This window comes from Protopterus annectens, chromosome 8.part0, assembly GCF_019279795.1.
Source record: "Protopterus annectens isolate FY-2018-M chromosome 8.part0, PAN1.0, whole genome shotgun sequence".
NCBI lineage: Eukaryota > Metazoa > Chordata > Ceratodontiformes > Protopteridae > Protopterus > Protopterus annectens.
In genome coordinates, this window is record NC_056741.1 from 1,698,875,250 (window position 1) to 1,698,891,817 (window position 16,568).

Below are 16,568 nucleotides of genomic sequence, written 5' to 3' on the forward strand. Positions count from 1 at the left end.
AGAGGGCATGAAGTTCAGACACTCTTCTAGCCAAGGTAATGGCGACTAGAAAAAGTGTCTTCCAAGAAAGAAACTTTAATGAACATGAAGCAGCCGGTTCGAAAGGGGGAAGTATCAAGGATGTCAGCACTAAATTTAGGTCCCACTGTGGTGGCGGATCTCTAACAGGGGGTTTAAGAAGGAACACTCCTTTGAGAAAGGCTTTACAAAGTTTGTGGGACATAATGTTGTGGTCTGCAAATCCGACATGGAAATTCGAGATTGCTGCCAACTGAACTTTGACTGTGGAAGACGAAGAACCTGAGTGAAAAATTTCCGCTAGGAAATCCAAGACCGACTGAATAGGGGCAGTAAAGGGGTCTATGTTCTTAGATTTAGCCCAAAAGGAGAAGCGTTTCCACTTGCTAGAGTAAATCCTCCTGGTATAGGACTTAAGAGAAGCTACTATGATATCTCTAACGGGGTTAGAGATCATAGGAAGCCTGGCTAAGGAAGGAAGTGGAGCAACCAAGCTGTGAGGTTGAGGGAAGGAACGGACCGGTGCAGTTGACCCGACTGGTGGGTCAGAAGATCTGGAACTGGGTCCAGATGCCAAGGTTGCACCAAAAGATGGCGATGAAGGAACGGGAACCAAATTTGTCGAGGCCAGTAAGGGGCAATGAGAATCATTTTGGCTCTCAAGATGGTAGCTTTCTGGAGTACTTGTGGTATCAAAGGAAAGGGAGGAAAGGCATAAAGGAGTCTCCGGGGCCAATCTTGGGTAAGAGCGTCTCTGGGGGGGATGGCCTAGAAGTGGGAAGAGAGAAAGAAGTCTGGGCATTTGCTGTTTTGAGGCGTAGCAAAAAGATCGCAGCATGGGCGGCCCCACTTCTGAAAAATCTCTTCCACTATGGATTGGTTGAGAGACCACTCATGAGGCATGAGTATAGCTCTGCTCAATCTGTCCGCTACTATGTTGGTTTTCCCGGGGATATGCGTTGCTACCAGAAACCGATGAGAGGAGATCGCCCATTGCCAAAGACTGAGAGCTTCTCGACACAAGGGGTAGGACTTGGTTCCGCCCTGCTTGTTGATGTACCACACAACGGACATGTTGTCCGTGTGAACTGCAATAGTCCCTAAAGGAAGAAAGTCGTTGAGGGCTTGCAACGTTAAAAGCACTGCTCTCATCTCTAGGACATTTATGTGCAGGTGGTATTCGAACGGTTGCCACGTGCCATGAACCATCCTGCCCTGATAATGCCCCCCCCCACACCCGATCAGGGAGGCATCCTAAGTGACCGTGGCTACCGGGGCCGGGGGAACAAATGGTCTGCCCTGATGGACTAGGGGAGAGGAAGTCCACCAGGATAGATGGTTCTTGCAGGTTTGTGTCACCAGGATCTTGTGACACATGGGAAGCTGCTGGAAGGACATTGTAGGAGACGCATGTAAAAACGGGCCAGAGGAAGAAGTGTGATGGCAGCTGCCATGAGGCCCAAGACTTTCAGGACCAACCTGGCTTGTACCCTTTTGCAGGATAGGATGATCCGAACATGGTTTTGGATATCTAGGATTCTCTGACTTGTTAGGTTTGCTGACATCCGAGTAGTGTCTAGATTTGCGCCTATAAAGGTAATAGATTGGCAGGGCGATAAGGAAGACTTTTCGAAGTTGACTGAGATTCCTAACTGACTACAGAGACGTAGAGTGTAATCTCTGGCTTGGAGAAGTTGATGCCTGATGGTGGCTGAGAGGAGCCAGTCGTCGAGATACGGAAACACCTGGAATCCTTGACGTCTCAGGTGAGCCGTGACCACTGCCATGCATTTGGTGAACACTCTGGGGGCTGTAGTGAGACCAAAGGGCAGGGCTCTGAATTGAAAATGACTGGTCCCCAGCCGAAAGCGGAGAAAACTTCTGGAGCGTCTGTGGATTTTTATATGATAGTCCGCATCCTGAAGGTCTATGGAGCACATCCAGTTGTCTTTGCCCAGAAAGGGCAAAATCGATTGAAGTGTGACCATCCGAAATCTTGTCTTTTTGACAGACTTGTTGAGCCTGCTGAGGTCTAATATTGGTCTCCAGTCTCCCGTCTTTTTGGGGACCAAAAAGAACCTTGAGTAGATTCCGGACCCTAAATGATCTGTTGGTACTGGCTGGATGGCCCTTTTTTTTAGAAGCTTTGAAACCTCTAGTTTTGCAATTTCCCTTAGACCGGGTGGAACGTCTGGAAGGGAACCTTTTTGAGGGAAGGGGCTTTCCTCGAAAGGAATCTTGTAACCCTCGGATATGATTGACTGTACCCATTTGTCTTGTGAAAGGGAAAACCAGGCTTCTGGGTACAGCGACAATCTCCCCCCGACTGCCTCCAAGGGTGGACAGTCGGGCAACACCTCAGGGATGCTGGAAGGGCTTGTCAGAGAGAGGCTCTCTGCTGCCCTGGTTCTGCGGACCTCCTCTGCCCCTAGGGCGGCGTCTATTATTATTACCCCCTCTGCCTCTGGGGGAAAATTGACCACGTGCGTCAGGCGTGACTCCCTGAGATTTTTGGAACCATATTTTCCCTCCCTTCTGTCCTTTGGGGTAAGGTCTAGAAGGGGTGGAGAAACGGACTCCTACGGCAGAAAGAGTCTTGCCGTCTTGCTCGCACCTGGTCAAAGTGTCCTTCACTTGAGGGCCAAACAATGTTGTCCCATCAAAGGGAGAGTTTGTGAAGGACGCCTTAAAGGGGTCTGCAAAATTACAGAGCCGCATCCAGGACTGACGTCTGAGAGCCACTCCTGTGCCTGCCGCTCTACTAGCCCCATTGGCTGCATAAGAAATGAGCCGCATGGAGGAGTTGGTTATGGAATTAAGGATTCCCAGCTGAGAGGCAATCTTTTCTTGAGCCCCTGCCGCTGACTGATCCTGTACTACTTCACCCAATTCTTTGAGGATGCCTCTCTGAAGTCTGGTGAAGTGACATAAATAATTCAGCGAACGCATAGCAAAGGTCGCTGAGGAAAACATCCGCTTGCCATACCTGTCCATGGACCTAGATTCCTTGTTAGGAGGATGGACTGGCACGGAAGGATCTGCAAGTTCCTTTTTGATGGCGGCCACCACCACCATGGCATCAACCGGGACACCTTTAGTAAGAAACTGCTTTTCAGCGGGGGCCGTAATAAACTTTGAAGGTCTCCTGGGGACTGGTTCCACCGAATCAGGAGATGCCCACGCCTTTCGAGCTATGACTTCCATGAGGGAGTCGAAAGGCGGTGACACCCAGGAGGTGGAGGGTCGAGATCCAAAAGCCTCCAGGTATACTGATTCATCCTCTGAGGGATTAATGGAGGGCCAGTTCCCCCTCTGTTTCAGGAGTTCAAGGATGTCTGAAAAAGAGACATCCTCAGAGGGAGATCTTGGGGACCCCTCCGACTCATCTAAATCGGTAGCTGATGTTGTAGACTCAGGGAAGTCTAAGTGCTTTCTCTTGCAGGTCCTCTTACGCTGGGGTTCACCTGAAGGATCAGGAGAAACCTCGGAAGAGGACGTTCTTCCCAATGGGGAGACCTGGGGCGATGGATCTCTGGGTCCGGGAGCAAGAGAGCGGGAAGAGGCATCTACAGGCACCATAGAGGGAGGAGCTAAAGGAACAGACTGCTGACTAAGCTCAGGGGCTAGCACACTCCTCATCACCTCGAAGGCTCCCCTCCCAGGGAGGGCAGAGAGATCCTGCTCCAAAGAAACAGGGATCCCCGGTCCCACCGAAAGGGAAGGCTCCGAAGCAGATGTCGGGGCCGAGCTCACCAAGGCCGAAGCCCCGAGAGGGAGAACGGGGTCGGACAAGGGTCCGATGCCACTCGCCACCTCGGAGCCAACCAGGGAAGCCAGACGCCCGGATCCCTCCAAGGAAGGTCACAAGGAGGAGATAGGAGTCGAGGACGACAGAGCCGAAAGGTGTGGTATCGGCTCCGAAGCAGCAACAGTCACGGTACCAATAATCTCCGGCTCCGAACTCTGAAGGAGAGTCGAAGGAGGAATTTCAGGAGGGTGTAGTAGCGGTCATCTGTTGAGACGGGCTATGGAGCATCTGGGCTAGTGCCTGTTATTTTAATAGCCTACTGACCACTCTCTCTAAGTCATGGTCTGAGAGCCTGCAAGACCTCGATGATCGGCTCTGATACCTCTGCTCCGAAAGCAAGGGGGAGGCTGGAGCCGAGTGTATAGATTCCAATGAAGGAGATCTAGACCTCTTTTTTGACGGAGCCATCGGAGCCGAAGAACGTTCGGCTCCGGGCAGAGCCGACAACTTGTCGGCTCCGAGCGGAGACAAAGATATCTCGGCTCCAGCCGGAGCAGAGACATGCTTCGACGCTAGGGTGTCTGCTCCAGCCGGAGCCGACACAGGTGTCGAAGCTAGGGTATCGGTGCCGAACGGCACCGGTACTGAAACTTCCAACAAGGGAGGATCGGCTCCGGACGGAGCCGATGTCGACTCCGGCGGAGTCAGAACCAAGACCACAGACTTGGACACCGAAGTCTGGGTCTTGGGAGGCTTAGAGGGCTTCCCGGAACCGACCTTAGCCGGGGAGCTCTCAGGATTAAGAAGACCCCTGAGGATCAACTTATTTCTACGTTCCTGCAGGACTCTCTGGCTGAAAGAATGACAGATAGCACAGGAGTCCTGCAGGTGTAGGGGTCCCAGGCAATAAATACAAGAAGTGTAACCGTCTGTCAGAGACATCTTCTCACAGCACGAGTCACACTTCTTGAAACCTGAGACCCTAGTATCTTCGGACATGTCTAAGTCCTAATACAACACACACACACCAAACAGACCAAAGGATACTAAATATTAAAAATTAAAATTAGAATAGTGAGACACAACACCCACGCACACCTAAGGAAAACCTGACAGGAACTGTGAGGGTGGGTAAGGCCTAAGGCCCGAACACAGAAAAACTGTGAATAAGGGAACTAAAGGGAAATGGGATGGAGCTAAATGAGTAAGGTTCACTAAAAAACTATAAAGAATAAAATACAAGAGTATTGGGATACCTAATTCTAATACAAATAGCAATTATAAATCACTTACCAGGAGCTGGTAAAAAGGATGACCTCATTAGCAAAGCGGCAAACGAGATCTGGGTAATTACCGCCTTGCATCATGGGATATGGGGCTGCCTCGAGCTGGTAAAAGTGACACTCGAGCTTAGCAAGTGCCGAGTCGGAGCCGAGGATCGGCTCCGAACCCATCCAGCAAGAATGAAGGCGAGATTGACAACTTAACATCATATAGTTTACTCATAACATATAGTTATCTTTTACATTTGTAAAACCAGCTTGTGGATTATATTAACATTTACAAATCATAGAATTAACTTAACATCATATAGTTTACTCATAACATATAGTTATCTTTTACATTTGTAAAACCAGCTTGTGGATTATATTAACATTTACAAATCATAGAATTATTTACAAGATTCTATCTGGTCAGGCTGGCAAGCCTTTCACTTTTTTCACACCTACAAAAATTTTCTTTAGAAAAAGTTTAGTTGAGTCCTACTTAACTGTAACAGTAACAGTAGGTGTTCAAATTTCACACTGCCTCAAATCCACACTGGCAGCTTTTCAGAGCTCAGAATACCATCATCTGACTATGTGACTGTGGACTGGCTAAGTACCTCCCATTAGGGGAAGCCTAACCCTGTTCACAGATAGTCAAGTATTCAGGCTTTTAGTGGTAAGTAGGAAGAAGCAAGATGAACCAGAAGCAATAATTGCCTGAAGTCAATCTGCAGCCAAAAAACATTAACATACATAACCAAAGCCAACCACAACACAAGTTGGAGACCACTGAACTACATAGGTAGGTGGGTGGATGCTGCCAAAGCAAGATGAACCAGAAGCAATAATTGCCTGAAGTCAATCTGCAGCCAAAAAACATTAACATACATAACCAAAGCCAACCACAACACAAGCTGGAGACCACTGAACTACATAGGTAGGTGGGTGGATGCTGCCACTGAGGCCATGTAAAATTTAAACATGTACTGTTACAGCTAAGTAGGACTTGTGCAAATGTACTATGATCATTCACTCTACCTCAGGGGCATATGGGTAGATTCCCAAAGCTTACCCTACCTGGGAAGGGCATGGATAAGGATCGAGGAGCCAATGGAGAAAGTTCCTCGCAAAGTCTGCTCTGGAACTTAAATAATCCAGTTTGTAGTGCTTTTAAAGATATGAAGAGAAGATCAGGTTACTGCCTCTAGACTCCTTCTACAGTCCACTTCTTACCAATATACCAGTGAAGAGGCTAAGGGTCTGGTGAAATATGCCTTAACCTTGTCTGGAATATATTTACCATGGTAGGAGTAGCAAAAACAGCAGCACAGGACAACCAATGAGCAATTGTTTGCTTAGAGAGAGGCAAACCCTTCTTAGCCCCAAAACAGGACATAAATACCTGTGTTAAGCTTTCCTGAAGGGCTTAATTCTGTTAAAGTAGTTCCTGAACTGCCTGTGCATATATATCCAAGGTATGCAGAATCTTCTCTAGCTTGTTTTTAGGTTTTTGGAAAGAAAAATGTGAAACTGACAGCTTGATTTGAGGTAAACTTTTGGCATTAAAGAAAGATTAGTCTGCAAGACAGCCCTGTCCTTGTGGAAAAATCTGATAAGGTTTGTCCACCATGAAAGCTGCTAGATGTAAGAGCACTAATCAAAAGTCTTCCAAGTAATGAAATACAAATCAGCCTGAAAGGCAATTTCAAAAGGAGGTAAGGTCAATTATTTAAGAACAAAGGTGAGATCGCAAATAAGAGGAATTTGCTTTCAAGAAAGTATTACGTGCAACACTCCTTTCATAAACTGTTTGACCACAAAGAGACAAATGAGGGAGAATCCATGTTTTTTTAATTTTTTTTTACTTTGTTAAAATTTTAATAAAAAGTTCCTTATAAAAGACAATTACAAGGTTATTTTGGGATTTTAGAAATTCTGCATTTGTTTTTAAGATTCACCCCAAGCACGAATCCTCAACCTTCATACAGAATCAAACAAATCAAGACAAAATCAGACTACTACACAGAATTTGATGCGTTAACTAACTAGTCAGGAAAAAGTGCAGCTTTGTACCTACCATAAATGTAGATGTCCGATAGATATGCAACTGCAGTCCTGACATATGGGTTGTCCTGCCTCAGGCAGCCCCTCGGTCGGCCGGATTCCAAAGTCTGGGTCCAGCGTCGGCTGATGTCGCCTCTTCCCCGACGTCAGAGCGGCTGGGGTATAAAAGCATCAGCCGTCGCCATCTTCTTCAGTGTTTCTTGCCCCAGATGCCAGGTGCCCTCCAAGGAAGGCTAAATTTAGAGAATGCAAAAAATTCCAGACATGCACAATAGTAATAAACAGATACACCATAAAAGCTATCCCCAGCTAAGTTGGAAAAGGGGGTAGTGGACCCAAAAAAGAAAATTACAGAGGGGTAGGAGGGAGGGTAAACCTGACTGCAGTTGCATATCTATCGGACATCTACATTTATGGTAGGTACAAAACTGTACTATGTCCTTCAAGAATGCAACTGCAGTCCAGACATATGGGTTGAATGCCATAGCCAAGCTGGGGGTGGTAGGATCTAAGAAAAAGATGGTGTAGCTAAAATGCCCTGCAGGACTGCCGAAGCAAAGCCTGCTCGGGATCTGGAGTATAAAGGCAGGTTGTAGTGTTTGGAAAATGTATGCACGGAGCTCCATGTAGCAGCTTCTAGAATGTCCTTTGTAGCCACCCCTCTTAGAAAGGCTGTGGAGGTGGCTATAGCTCTGGTGGAGTGTGGCCTGATATTGGCTGGCACACCTTTTCCATGGAAAGAGTAACAGAATCTGATGCAGTGTCCAATCCATTTTGAAATTGTTTGTTTGGAAATTGCCTTTCCTTGCACTCCAGCAGTGTAAGCTACAAATAGTTGGTCAGACTTTCTGTTGGCCTTTGTTCTGTCCAAGTAGTAGCGTAATTGTCTGTGTATGTCCAAAGTGTGCAGCAGCTTTTCTCCTTTATTTTGAGGATTGGGAAAGAAAGTAGGCAGGTGAATTGCTTGATTTAGAGACACCCTGGATATCACTTTTGGCATGAATGAAGGATTGGTTCTTAAGGAAACTCTGTCCTGATGAAAAATGAGGAATGGAGGTACTGCCATGAGGGCCTGTATCTCCGAGACTCTTCTTGCTGAGGTAACTGCCAACAGGAAAACTGTTTTCCAGGAGAGAAATTGCATTTCTGAAGATGCTGCTGGCTCAAAAGGAGGAAGAGTTAATTTTTCCAAGACGAAGTTGAGGTCCCATGCAGGCACTGGTGGTTTCCTGGGAGGTTTGATATTCTTTATCCCTCTTAGAAACTGTCTTAGCAAAGGATGTGAAAACACAGGTGGATCACAGTTGTAGTTTGCTGAGATTGCTGAAGCGTGTATTTTTATGGAAGAATATGAAAGGCCACTATGAAGCATTTCTGCCAAGTATTCTAGTATCTGTGGCATGCTTATTACTGATGCATCCTGACCCTTGTTGGCATTCCAGGTGATGAATCTCTTCCATTTGGCTGAATACGTTTTTCTGGTGGAAGGTCTGCACGCTTCCAGTAAGATCTCTTGAACTTTTTTGAAGAGAGAGAAATATGGGTAGAAGTCATGGAACCCTCCAAGCTGTCAGCTGCAATGTTTGCAGGCTGGGATGAACAGTCCTGTAATTGTGCTGAGTTAGAAGCAGAGGCCATTGAGGCAGGGGCCACGGCTTGGTGCGAGATATGCTCCTTAGTAATGGATACCAGTGCTGCCTTGGCCAGTCTGGAGCTATCAAAATACCCCTCGGTTGCTCTGCTTTGATCTTCAGTAACACCTTGGTCATTAATGGTAGAGGTGGGAATGCATAGATTGTCAGAGAATTCCAGCTGAAGGAGAGAGCATCCATTCTCCAGGCTTGAGGATGGTGTGTCCTCGAACAGAACTTCTTCAGATGATGACTGAGGTGAGAGGCAAAGAGATCTATGTCCGGCCTTCCCCATGCATGAGTTATTTGTGAAAAATGTCTGGATGCAGCATCCATTCGTGCGGGTCCAAAATGTTTCTGCTTAGACTGTCCGCCAGAACATTGTCCTTGCCTGGAACAAACTGGGATTGCAACTGTAAGTTCAGTTTCAGGGCCTTTTCCCAAAGGGTCATTGTTAGTCTGCAGAGGGGGTAAGAATGAGTGCCTCCTTGTTTGTTTATGTACCACATGACAGTGGTGTTGTCTGTCTATTAGCAGATGACCTTGCTGAAGAAATTTTCCGAAGGCCTCGATTGCATGAATCACTGCCAACATCTCTTTTTGATTTATGTGCAGGTGCATTTCCCAGGGAGCCCATTGCCCTTGCATGCATCTGCCCTCCATGTGCACCCCCCATCCATGATCTGAGGCGTCTGTTGTAATGGTTTGACTTGCTAGAGGTTTGTTGAAAGATATGCCTTTGTTTAATTGACTTGCTTGTGCCCACCACAAAAATTCCTTTTGAAGACATGGAATGAGTGGTATAATTTCTTCTAAGTTGTGGCTGTGTTGAGACCATAAACTTTTTAGGTACCATTGTAGTTCTCATGTGTAGTCTTGCCAGTGGAATCAGAAGAATGCAAGATGCCATGAAACCCAGGGCCTGCAGGATTTTCCTTGCAGTCATCTGGGTGAGCTTTGCTAGGCTTTTGAAGTAATCTGGTAATTGTTCTTGTTTTTCTTCTGTGAGGAAAGCCATTTGTGAGTTTGTGTCCAGTTTGGCTCCTAAAAAAATTATTTGTTGGGATGGCAGTAGTCTTGATTTTTGAATGTTGACTGTGTATCCCAAAGCCTGTAGTAAGTGTATGACATAGTCCAAGTTTCTTATCAAGGCTTGTTTGCTGTCCGCTTGTATAAGGCAGTCGTCCAGGTAAGGGTATATTTGTATCCCCTGGAGTCTGCAATGTGCAATTACTGATGCCAGGCATTTTGTGAATACTCTGGGCGCAGTAGATAAGCCAAACGGCAATGCTGGGAATTGATAATGCTCTGACCCTGCAAGAAATCTGAGGTATCTTCTGCAACTGTGTCTGATTGGGACATGCAGGTATGCCTCCTTGAGGTCCAGAGTAACCAAGACCCCTTGCCCAGCATGGGAAGAAGTTGCTGTAACGTCAGCATTTTGAATTTTGGCACAATGAGAAAAGTGTTTAGAGCGGACAAGTCCAGTATAGGTCTCCATTGCTTTTCTTTTCTTGGAACAAGGAACAGTCTTGAGTAAAATCCCTGGCCTTGTTCCTGAGGAGGAACCTTTTCTATTGCTTTGATCTGCAACAGGTTTGAAACTTGTATGAGTGCCTCTGCCCTTTGATTTTGTGGCAGGTTTGGCATGCCTTGTCTTGTTGGTAAGGTATGGAAGTGGAACCTGTAACCTTTGTCTATTATGTCCAGAATCCATTTGTTCTTTGCTAAAACGTGCCAATTCTTTGAAAATAAAGATAATTTTCCGCCTAAAGGTGCTTCTCTTTGAGCCTTGGTCGGCGGTGTCAAAGTCAAGTCATTGTGATTGTCCCTGTGGAGCAGTAGAAGTCCCTGCGCCACTTCTCTGATTAGCTGGTTGCCATTGGCGGCCCCTGTAGGAGCCTCGGTATCGCCCTCTACCTCGAGCACGCCTGTTTTTTCCCCTTTGGAACTTGTCAGTGTCTGGAAAGGACCAATTCTTTGAAGGCCAATTCCTGCTGAACCTCGGTGGCTGAACCTGGAGGAAATCTTTGACTGTTTGTACTGATTTAGCCTTTTCCTCAATAGCTTTCAACACATCCTGTACCAAATAGCTTCTGTTTTTCCAGAGGTGCGTCTAGGAGCTTTACTTTAACATGATCTGGCAATGCCTGTTCTTTCAACCAAGCATGTCTACGTATGACGGCCCCTGTCATAGCTGCCCTACATGAAGCTTCCAATGCATCATAACCACACTGAAGAAAATGATTGCTAACCTGCTGAGTATTATGAACCAAATCCTGCAAGGCCTTTCTATCTAAAGGCTCAGGAGAGGCTAACTTTTTCTGCAAATCATCCATCAAGAAATCCTGATACTGAAACATATGAAAAAGACAGTTAAGTGCCCTCATGGCAAGGGTGGTTGGGTATAAACTTTTTTGCCCCATCTCTCCAAGGACCTAGATTCCCTGTCTGCGGGCAAAGGGTTTTTGGCCGTGGAGGTGGCCACTCCTTTGGGCCCCTGAGAAATAGTTTCTAGATCCACAGAGTGGGCCTTAAAGAGATGCTTATGAGTTTCAGGAACCCTGTAATATCTGTCTGGCTTGACAGGAGCAGGAGGGAGAGAATCAGGGGAAGCACTGGAGTCTGAGTACACATCATCCAAATACATCTAACACTGGTGGAATAGCTAAAGGCCTGTGCTGGGGTAACTTAAGGAAAGTACGTAGCCTTTTCCTGGAGTCAGAGAAATCCTGGCCCTGCCACTGAAAATGCTCTCTCATGGAGTGGAGAATTTCCCCGAAAGAAATATCCTCTGGAGGAGAGGCAGAGGGAATGGATTCATCAGCATCAGAATCCTCGTAGGCCTGGAAGGATTCTTCCTGGGAATCTGAAAGGTCTGAGTCCCCAGAGGCTTCATCTGAGGAAAGGGTATCTGTCTGCTCAACCCTAGGCCTTTTATCTGCAGGCGGCTGAGAACCTCTGTCTGGATGTGCCTGAGAGCCTCTGATTAAAGAAATTAGATCTGCAGCTAAAGTCATGATCTGTTTATCAGAAGTGGAACCCTGGGAAAAGGCTTTAGGGGGGTGAGCCTTAGCCTGGCTGGCAGCCTTAGCACGTGTGTAGGCCTTGATGGACATAGGGACCGGAGGCCTAGCTGCCCCGCGTGCTGGAGTAACTTTATCCACCGGTATGGTGTCAGGTAAATCCTGGGCTTCGGTTTCAGGAGGAAAATCAACAACCGGCACCGGGGTAACCTCCGGAACCGAAGTGTGCGATAAAGCGGTGTTGTCGGTCTGGAGCGGTTGAATTACCGCCTCCGAAGAGACCGATGCACTCGCGGTAGGCTTTGGCGTGGCGTCTGTGGAAGTCGCGGGCCGAGAATGTCGGTCCCGGTCCTTCCGTTTTTTGGAAATATGTGTTGTCGGTTGTTCCGACGGCATGATATAGGAGAAAATTTCCCCAAAAAAGTCTTCAGCAAATTCTGCCCGGCGCCTGAGTGTGCGCTTATTGAAGCAAGCACAGGCAGCACAGGCCGAGACGTCATGGTCTGGGCCCAGGCAGGGAAGGCAGTAAGAATGGAAGTCCTTATGAGGTATTTGTTTACCACAAGACAAACAATTATTAACTTTTGCAGTTTTATCTGACATTGGCTGAGGCAAGAAAAGGTTCCCCAATGGGGTACTTAGCTTTTTGATGACTTCGGTAACTGAAAACACAGGAGCTGGCCGACCGGCACTTGCGAACTGCTTCTGCTTCGGGCACTGCGCGGCAAGAAAGACTGAAGAAGATGGCGACGGCTGATGCTTTTATATCCCAGCCGCTCTGATGTCGGGGAAGAGGCGACATCAGCCGACGCCGGACCCAGACTTTGGATTCCGGCCGACCAAGGGGCTGCCTGAGGCAGGACAACCCATATGTCAGGACTGCAGTTGCATTCTTGAAGGACATCTGGATTTTCATAGATTACCTGTCTCATTGCATTACCCATTACACCCATGTATGTGCAAGACAAGATTTAAAAAACAAAAAAATGCCACAAGTGTATGTCTGAAAGACAAGACTTTGGTGACAATGAATACCCAGTGAAGACTTTGATATTTAACAAATGCACTTTGATATCAAACTGAAAACTATTTGGTATTTGACATCTGAAATGTCATTTTAATACTTACTATTCTGTCATTGCTAAACAGCAATTGACAAGATTATTTAGATTCTAAGTATTTTTGTATTTTGTTTGTATCTTATGCAGTTATCACAATATGATTTTCTGACTGCAATTACAAGTCAGGCTGATACACGATAACTATGTAATACCAGGCACTCTTCAACTAGTATTAAATGTACAATACAAGTCGTGATACATCAAGAAAAGCAAGAAGGAATTCATGTTGACATTGATCAAGGATTATGTTCTTTACAGTGTTGTGCACAGAATGAAATGGGTCACTCTGTTTCATTGATGCAGGAAAACTTGATGTGTCTGGCTCTGAAAAGAGCACCTGAGAACTCTTGGGACACTCCTTTTTAATGAGAAGTGATAATGTCATCTGCACTCAATCCATCTCGTAGCAGGCTGTTTTTAGATATCAGTTTGTAGCAAATACTTATTTCCTGTATTTACAGAGAATCAGTATGTAACCTGCTCAATTCTCTTTATGTGATCATGCTGCCTAATATATGTGTTGCTGTTACATAAGAATTATCTGAAGACGCTGATTACAGAATAAAACAACTAATGATTATATTTAAATCGAACACATTGCTCAGAAAACTAAAGCTCAGACCTCCATGTAATAAATATAAAATAGCCACTTACAATATAAAAATTGCTCTCCTAAAGTAAAGAATATTGTAAGAATCACAATGGTAGGTACTGCTGCTAAAAAACAAGATTACCACCAAATCCCTTTTCCCTCCACTCCTTTTGTTCAGAGACAAGGACCTGAAACAGTTCCCCACTACTGCAGGCTCAGTCACCCACCTGAAGCAAGAACTCTGAAGGTCTTTGCCACTCCTCCCCAAGGGGCACCAAGTGACACAAATGCCTTAATATACTTGTCCTTCCAGGCCTGAGGTTGTTGGTTGAGGAAGTAGAGTGTGTACAGATTGCCCATGCTATGGGCAATTAGGACTACTGGCCCTCCATACTTTTCATACATCATCTCTATCATCTTCTGCACAGCCTGGAAATAAGGACCGTTCTCATCTAGAAGTGAGAGAAAAATATGTTACAGGCGGAACAAAATTGCAACACATGGTATTCAAACTAGAACAGGTACAAAAGAAAAGAAAAAGTCAGCCTCTATACTAGACATTTTTGCATTCTTTGGCTTCGGCTTTTCCTTGCCATGCAAGGAGAGCACGCACATCACTGTCTTAACACTGACGGCTACTAGTGCTCATACCACAATCCAGCTGCAGGGTCATATAACCCAAGAACCCTTTACAGACTGGTAAGCAATCTTGTCCTCTCACCTTGTCACCACCTACTAGTCTGAAGCACAAAAAATGGAACAGAATTTGCCATGGCCAACTTATTTGAGTGCACAGAGGCAGAACTTAGAGAGTACATAAAGCTTCTCTAATCATGTAAAACAATAGACCTGGGATGGCGTACAATAAAGCTCGCAGACAGTTGAATTCTCTTCCTTTAATGTCACAACCAAAGCACAAAAACAAATCTCTGCATTAACGTTCTGAATTACGTTTTCATTTGTAAAACTTCATCAGATGTGGGCTTAGGTCTTTCTTCCTGTAAACTACTATATCTGCACCACGACTGTTAAGCTTGCTGCCTCAATCAGCCCTTAACTTTACAATATACACTGAACACTTACTTGATATGCTAATGTGAAAGACAGGACACCGCACATACAAGCTGTAACACTCATCTGATCGGAAAACGTAATTCAGAACGTTAATGCAGAGCTTTGTTTTTGTGCTTTGGTTGTGACATTAAAGGAAGAGAATTTGACTGTCTACGAGCTTTATTGTACGCCTTCCCAGGTCTATTGTTTGTTTTACAAGTAATCTTTGTAGACTTAATGCAATTGCCTTTGGCTTCTCTAATCATCTCTTAACCTTTTGTTCTTGACCACAGATCACCTACTATGGAGGCACACTTTATGGAGAAATGTAGTTTCTACAGAACTGCTGTACTACTTCAAAATCTGCTACCTGCTCCACCATCTGGGGTCAAGCATGTAGTCAGGCACTCAAATACCACACATGCTTAGCTGTTAACAAATGCACAACCTAATGTCAGCCCTGACCACATACTGCTATGACAAAGTGAACTATAAAACCCTGTGACAAATTTATTATGTAGCCATAATTTGTATTTTGTTCTCACTGTTCCCCTAAAACCACCACACCTCATTAAAAAATGCACCTCCAAATGGTTCTCCCTATACACAAAGAATTACAAATCATTAAAACCATTACCTTTTAATACAGCAAATAAAGAAGTTATGTACTTACCATAACGACCTATCTGTGGTGTCCATTTTCATTCCTCCTCAACTGACTGGTTCAGTTCTGATCCTCCGATTCAACTCGGCCGTTAATAAAGTTAGTGGAAAACCAAAAAGCTCTTGAGCTCCTCCCTTACCCATAATGCACCAACCCTAAGCTACCACAGATCTTGTTTGCTGACTTATTACCAGAAAGGAAATTTTTAACATGCATAAATATAGGACACGTAAAAACTGCATGTACTCAATATAAGAGAAAACTACACCTGGAGCTCAGTATAAAGGATAATGATATTTCTCCAACACCTCATTCATCCAGAACTTTATGAACTGAAAGGATGGGGGTTGGTGGGTGGGAAGTTGAGGAAGAATGAAAATGGACAAAACAAATGGAATGTTAAGGTAAGTACACAACTTCTTTATCTGATGATGTCAATTTTCATTCTATCCTCAACTGATCCGACAGAGTCCCCGCCTACCTATAATCCTGGGTGGCCTAAGGAAGGATATTCTGAGCACAATTCAACCAAATGATGCTCTACCCTGGAGACCAGGATCTAATGTGTAATAGAAGTACGGGGAGTAACTCAAGTTGCTGCTTCATGCGTCATCCGTGGATGCTCTGGACAGGAAAACTGAAGTGGCTATGGACCTAGTTGAATGAGCTTGTGGTAAGGTAATATGTAATAACTTGCATTATAAGACAAAAGTATGACATTTCTAACACACCTAATTATAGGATCTCACGAACCAAGAAACACTAACCCTGTACTATTCCAAAACAAAACTCAATGCCTGTGACTGGAAACCTCTAAAAATTCTCCCACTAGATGAGGCTGTTAAATATTTTAACTCTAAATTTCTAACAATCCTCGATGAGCACGCACATAAACAATCTATTAGAATGAAATCCAAACCAGCCCCCTGGCTTTCAAAAGAAACCAGACAGAAAATTATACTTAGAAACAAATCATGGGCTAAGTGGAGAGCTAACAGAACTTCCCCTGAAAAACAAACTTTCAGGCAGTTAAGAAATATAACAAAAAAAGCTATACTCACTGACAAAAAGAACTACTATTGTAAACTACAGCAAATGCACCAAAAGAATCCACAGAAATTTTGGACTAGCTTAAATAGACTCCTTCACCCTGGCCACTCTAGCACACCATCCCCTCAAGATGCTGATCATAATACCCCACATCAAACTGCCAACAACTTCAACACCTACTTCACAGAGACCATACAATCTCTAGCCAGTCAGCTTTCCACTGATAACACAAAGCTCACAACCTCTTTACCTGGATCTTTACCAACATTCCAATTTCAACCTATCTCAACCACTCTCATCTACAAAATCTTACTAAACCTTAAGCCTTGTACT

The 16,568-nt window shown here is 45.2% G+C and overlaps 1 protein-coding gene across 1 annotated transcript in view; it reads right to left on the reverse strand.

Moving 5' to 3' along the window:
- PLA2G15 (phospholipase A2 group XV) overlaps positions 1-16,568 on the reverse strand; it is a gene marked incomplete at its 5' end in the record, with an annotated part of 2,054,678 nt that overhangs the window by 948,964 nt on the left and 1,089,146 nt on the right. The window contains one exon of the mRNA XM_044079504.1: positions 13,696-13,920. Within this exon, the coding sequence (XP_043935439.1) occupies positions 13,696-13,920 (225 nt within the window). The remainder of the gene's footprint in view (positions 1-13,695; positions 13,921-16,568) is intronic.